A 6,725-nucleotide genomic window follows, 5' to 3' on the forward strand; every position below is an offset into this window, starting at 1 on the left:
GAATGAATGAAGTTGTATTATTTTTATGTGCAGGGTTGGGGGCTGGGGCTGGGCTGGGGGTGGGGGGGGGTGGGGGGGAATATTGGGAGAGAGGGAGACTAGAGGGTGGCTATTTCAGGCTGGCAGGCGAGACATGCTCGAGGGTGTAGTACAGCGTACACTTCCTTGGACAGGTTGTATCGACTGTCAGGCTCAGGCTTGCCTGTACACTCACTCCACCGAGCCGGCTGCGACAGACCAGCCCGGGCTCACTCACTGCTCAGAGATGACTTGCCCCTCCACTCCGACACATTCCCCTCCAGCTGGAATCCTGGATGAACATCACCCCGCCGAGCACATCAGCCGAGAGCCCACCTCAACCTAACACAACCACACTCTCGCCACCAGAATCATCACGATAAGCTATGTATTCGGGTTAGGGTTCAAACCCAGCAGACAGCTTGCTCCGCTGACTCATCACAATCACCATCAACACAGCACTCACATACAATACACGCATTAATCCTACATAATATTGGCTTGGATATTCAGAAGAAACTAGATCCTGACAGAACAAATATGTACAACATCTTTCGAGAGTCATTTGTACATATTTACATACATGAATACATAGATTGTCCCATCACCATGTATATCTGCTTGCATCTTCCTCCACAGAACAATCATTCACCCAGTCAACCTGTTCCCTTTCTACCAATCGTCAAGAAAGCCCAGGAAAACATCAGTCGGATATCCAAGTCCCAATTAGACAACACAGACACATAAAAATGTACACCTCAGTCATCAGTTCCACAGCCAAGACCAGTTCAGGATCACCAGAGGAGAGCGAACAGAGCAAGAAGTGTCAAGCCAATCCAGCAGTCATATATATGGTTCATGAACCCATCAGAGCATTCAGCTTGCTTTGGCACTGTCCCCACTCATCAATCAAATCACCAAGATCAACCCACAACATCCCATTTGCTAGAAATATCTTCAATCAAGTTGGTGCTCAAACTTGGCTTGCATCTATGTATTTCATCATGTCTAGTCTTGTTAATCAGCCGTAATCAAACTGATGCCAGGTTTTGTTTCTGAATCAGGCCTTGCTCAGCGTCCAGTTGGGGAGCATTCAGCTGATCATCAAAGCTGCCTCCCAGATCAGATAACACCACATGTGCATACAACTGTCTCCCATCCAACAGGAGGCGTGTGTCTGTTGGCCACATAATAGTATTAGGGGGGTTCACGTAAGGCTGATTTCAAAAATCAGCAACCAAAACCAGCAGATGCAGCTTTTGAAAATCGTGAGAAAGCAAAAAGGTTTGGCTGGGCAGCTCCCCTTTGGAAGCACTCTGCAAGGCATAAACCTTACTCACAGGTGCATGAGCAGACAAAATCAGCATTGCTTTTTTTGCAACGTGAACCCCCCTATTAGGAGCCAGCTCACACCCCTGGTTTTGATGCAGTGAAAAGATAAGCCCCATGGGTGCTCCATAGGGCAACACCCCCCCTGCCCAACCGTGGGCCACTACACTAGACTACGCTAAATGGCCCTTGTGTGATAGTGTAGTGGGTTTTAGCTTTGGTTATTGCTGCCTTAGAGTTTGTTGGCAGCACTACGCTAACACTACACTACATTATGCCACTTTTAGCGGAAAAATATGCTGAAAGGAGAGGTAACACAGCTTAATGGGCTTAGTTTTTGTTTGCCGGAAGGTAGCACTAGCTTAAATCCGCTAACAGCTAGCGGGCAACCCCATTAGTTTTAGCAGAATGAAGCCATGATATTGCTAATGATAGTGTAGCTGACCCAGTGCCCCCCCCACCACCATTTGAATGGCTTTGTGCTTAAGCTACAAGAGCAAACCCCTCTTTGACTCATTCATTTCCACCAACACTGTATACATGACAAGAAAATACTGAATTTTCAAATAAATCCTTTCAGGCACTGCAGATGTTTATTTAGGACAAAAAGAAGCAACTCTACATATTGAAACATTGTCTCAGAGAATGCAGAAATGTCTCTGTAGGCTGTGTATGTAGATATCCACAGGAAGTCCTCCATTTTGTTGTTCATCCCATACACAAAATCATCTGAGGCTTGATTGCATTTCCTAGCCCAATGCACGCACTTGGACCATGATGTATTAGATTGGATGGCTACATATTACACCAGTTCTTAGAAAGCATGGTTTCTGGGATTAATCACATTTTAAAAAAGAAACATTTTACATACACCTGCACTACAAAAGCCTTCAGCATCAAATCACCTCTGGTGCACATGGCTGTGCAGAGTATGAATTGGCTGTTCAACCAGACCTAAAACAAGTGCAAAATTCACACATACTGGAGCACCTGTAGCTTGCTAGGACTCTGGAAACACCCGAAGTAGGTGGGGGATGTAAATGTATGAATTTTCCTTTTTTTTTTTTTTTTGAAAAATTGTAGGCATGAAGTTGGTATGAATGGGATTTAAAGCCCAAGAGGTTAGGAATCAAACATGGCAGAAATGTATGAAATTTCTACCAAAATTTGCTTCAATCTGCTACTACCTGCAGCTAACCCGGCTTTTTGTCTGGGTTTTGGGGTTCCTGGGGGGATTTTGCCTCAAGCATATGCATGAAAATGTATTAATTGGCCCCAAAAAGGCCATTGCCTGGCGCCCCCTAATGTATGAATTTAGCCAAAATTGTGGATTTTCCATTACCCACATTTATAGGGGGTTTCAAGGGTCCTAGCTTGCTCTATCTAGATCAGGAGGCACCATATCAATGAACCTAGAGAATTGTTCTGCAGACATGCGTGTGAGTGGTACCTGTTTACAACCAAAGACAGGCACCGTTAGAGCCTCTTTTGGCCAAAAAGCTTGTTGGTGGCTGTCATGTTCTCAAACCTAGCACATGTACCTTGTCTGCCAGGGAGAAGGGGCAAAAAGTGCCTCACACAGGTTTGACCTCCCATTGAGGAAATTGCATGCAATCCAAATTTGGAGTGCACAATTCATGCACTCCATAAGCTTGCAGGAGTGCACACTTTTCCACTCCAAAAATGGAGTACATTATGTTGTACTCCAAAAATGTTGGAGCGCAAACTTTATACACTCCAAAAAGCATGGAGTGCACACTTTTTAAACTTCAAAAATTATGGAGTGCACGCTATTGCACTCCAAAATTGTAGTGCATCCCTGAAAATGTAAATATTTCAGAATGTAAACTTCTGCTTCATGAACTTAATTGGAGTGTATAGATCCCCTTGATGGCTGGGTTTGACACATCATCAAGGGTAACACACTAAAACCAAGGGCCAACACAGACTAGCCATTGAAAGAAATGGAGTGCAATGACATATTAATTACTATTCTGTCCCAGTTATCAGCAGGATAAAGTATTCTCAGCAATTTTTAGTCTTGAAAAAGAATCAACATAGATTCTTGACGGCAGTAAATGAAACAAAGTGGTCCATGATCAGCCATTGAGGGGATCATACCCCAAGTTTTTTTTGCAGTACAGGACGTGTACATTCTGAAAATATCTACATTTTCAGGAATGAACTACACTTTTGGAGTGCAATAGTGTGCACTCCATGCTTATAATCTTTTGGAGTGCATAACATGTGCACTCCAACATTTTTGGAGTACAAGGTAATGCACTCCATTTTTGGAGCAGGAAAGTGTGCACACCACACACTGTAATGCACCCCATTTTTGGAGTGCATGCTAACTTAACACAAGTCCCCCCTGGTGGGAGGATCACTGTGTAGCACTGGATGGCGGCAAAGCACCCCCTCCTGCAGGGAGGGACTTGCATATTATTGCAGATTTTACACAGGACCAGAAATTTTGTTTGGCTGGGAGGTTTTTGAATTTTTATAGCTCCTCCCCCAGCCTCTCCAAAGGTCTGTCCCAACCACACTTTATGCTACATCATTGCCTCTAAAATTTGGCCTACTAAGATTTCATCTATCACTAACCACTGACCTTTAATAATGTTTTGAAAAAATGAACAATGTGCAAGTTTTCCAAATTAGGCTCCATGGTTTGTTACTCTATGAATCATTTTATTGCTACAAGACTGGTGAATAGCACAAATTCTTCACATGGACAGAACCTATTCACCCTTTTTTTGTAGCAGACAGCTCCTGACCCAATTGAGAGGTAACACATAAGCCTCTCCTACGGAGACCACTCCGCGCAGGTCCCCCAGACATCCATTTGAGTGGCTTTGTTAAGCTAGGAGTGCATGTGGTAATTTTTTAGAGTGCATAAAGTTTTTAGAGTGCAAAAAGGTGGACTCTTGTCACCCGCTCCCTGAGACACTGCAAGAAAAAAATGGTATCCTGCAAGTCTTCCTTGGCCCTCAAAAGCAGCAAAAATGCATGCCAAAAAATTTTGGAGCATCCCCTGTACAGTATTGTACAGCAACTTATACGCTACTTTTCCTCAGTGCTTGGAAACTTCAATCAGGAGGATCCGGGCTCCATATCAGCAGCTACAAGACCCAAATTGCATCAGAAGAAGCCAGAGGGGCAACCTCAACAGGCGGAGGGATCTTGAAAAAAATGAAAAGAGTGAAAAAAGCCTGATACAGGCTGATATTCCTGGGGCTCTCAGGCCAGACATAGGTTTTTGCAGGTAAGCCTCTATGTGAGACAGAGACCCTGCGGGGCCTCTCACTGGGAGGCTTTGTCAAGCTCGAGAGGTTCCCTGCTCTGAGCGGCGTTGGAATGCAAGTGGCCTTGTCCCTGCCGCGATCGTCTGTGAGAAAGAGACCCTGCGGGGCTTCCCCTCCCGGATCCTTGCTCAAGAGGCTCACGCTGAGCTCGGGAATATGTTCGCAAGCTGAAGTGGTAGATGCGGAATGATCTTACGGTACTCAGAAACGACTATGCTCATGTCAGAGAATGACACCAATAAAAACGAGCAAGCCGCCTAGTTATGGTGACTAGAGAAAGAGAGAGGAAGTTGGAAGCCAGGTGAAAATGACTGATCGACAGAGAGAGAAGCTTACACGAGGAAATTAGAACAAAAAGTGAATATTGTACAAGCGCGTGATGGTTTTTGCAATACAATATGACTGGGCTGAGGGGAGAGGGTCGAAGGGGGTCGCTGGACAACCGAATGTACATTTTATAAGTTAATGAATTGGGTGATTTGAATTCCTTTGCCTGCACCGAATCGCACGGGGGTATATAAGTGGGTGACATCTCGACTTCGTAGTCTCAAGATAGTAGGTGGGGGCGAATTGGAGCCGAGGAATGCTAAGATTTAGGTTGCTGGCGACGAAGCTTGTCCAGTAATTTGTGGAGCTTCTGTTCGGTGTCGAGCCTTTGTTTGTCCTGATCTGTTCTCTTTGGCGGTTCTTGTGGCTCCTCAGTCGAATGAAATGGTCTCCCGTGGTCTGGTGCACGTAATAAGAGGGGCGTGGTGGGTAAGCTATAAATAGGTAATGGTTTTTTAAACAAGAAATAGATGTGCACCTGTTGAGCTAGATTTTGATCCATGCGTGGTTTTGTTAGGTTTCGGCTCTTCTTGATCATCATTGGATGATTTGCCATCGTTCGACGAATTTTTATCTCCTTCCTGCCACCCTTCTTTCAACCCGAGCCTTATCGAGTGAAAGGCGCCATCAGTCCTGGCAACGAATTCATTGAACACAGTGGATTCTAATAACTGCTCGGGGTCGTTCGCGAGAGTTGTTTGGTTAGCATCCGGGAGGGTGTCAATATCAGCTTACATACAAGAGACAGGGCAACGAACCTTGCGAGTGATCAAGCTTTGGAGTTGGTGAGCCAGGCGAGGTGGAATCATTCAGTTTGGATCAGGTTGCGTCTTTGTGTGCTGATGCTGCTGAGTGCTGACCCTCATGAGCTCTTCCGAGTTTCCACGACAGCACTCCGCAGTTTGGCGGATACATATTGAATACATATACAGCTCAGCGCTTTATAAGCACTTTTTTGAGATATTTTTGAAAAGTTTTTGAACTTGCCCAAAAAAGAAATTGAACTTTTTTTTGAAATCTTTTTAATTTCAAAAAAAACTGCAGATGCACTCAAATACTATGGAGGCGCTGGACCGACATGTCGGACAGCTTTTTAGTTTCACTTTTTCTATTTTTATTTTTAAAAAACAAGAAAGAATATTTGTTACTGGGAGCAAAGCGGGAGCGAAGTAGCCCATGATCGCCTAGCTTGGTCCCTGTACAACTGTAGGATCCTATAAGCACTTCCGTGACAAGGGGCGCTGTAGATTCCAGCGTAGTCACGTGCCAGCGGAAGTACAGGGAGGTGTGTACATAGTCCCCTCGGTCCCTGCCTGCCCTTTTGCCCCCAGGAAAGAACCGTTAAACTTTCCACTAGCGCCTTAGTCATCGCTTCCTTTTGGGTTGGCCCTGCTCCCGGAGGACCCGCTTTGCTAACCCCTTCTCCCTTACCAACGTTGCTCGGCCAAGAGATCCCTCTTGGGCAAGCTCTAGCCAAAGCGAGGCCCTTGGGAGGAACATTCTCAGCGGACCCGGGATCAAACCTCCCTCCAACCCAGACAGAGTCTTGGGAAGCCTAAACCGGCTTTTGGGACTCCCCAGGTGCCACGGCACGGCGCCGAAACTGTGAGCAGAAGGATGTGTTACCCACGGCTCAAGCAAAAGAGACCGACCACCCGGTCCCCAGTGCGTCCAGGATTTTGAATCAGCTCATTGGTAGCCCTTGGGAAGCCAAGGTACTTTACAAACAACTTTCCAGGAGCCTTG

General features: G+C 45.7%; 1 protein-coding gene across 1 annotated transcript; it reads right to left on the reverse strand.

Moving 5' to 3' along the window:
- Positions 1–5,238: 5,238 nt before the first annotated feature.
- On the reverse strand, positions 5,239–5,788 carry PtA15_14A474 (uncharacterized protein; the record flags this gene model as incomplete). Its single annotated transcript, XM_053163194.1, has 3 exons — positions 5,239–5,378; positions 5,458–5,650; positions 5,738–5,788. 3 exons carry the CDS (start codon positions 5,786–5,788, stop codon positions 5,239–5,241), a joined length of 384 nt encoding a protein of 127 aa, XP_053027145.1.
- Between the last annotated feature and the right edge of the window lie 937 nt (positions 5,789–6,725).

Source organism: Puccinia triticina, chromosome 14A (genome assembly GCF_026914185.1).
Source record: "Puccinia triticina chromosome 14A, complete sequence".
Taxonomy (NCBI): domain Eukaryota; kingdom Fungi; phylum Basidiomycota; class Pucciniomycetes; order Pucciniales; family Pucciniaceae; genus Puccinia; species Puccinia triticina.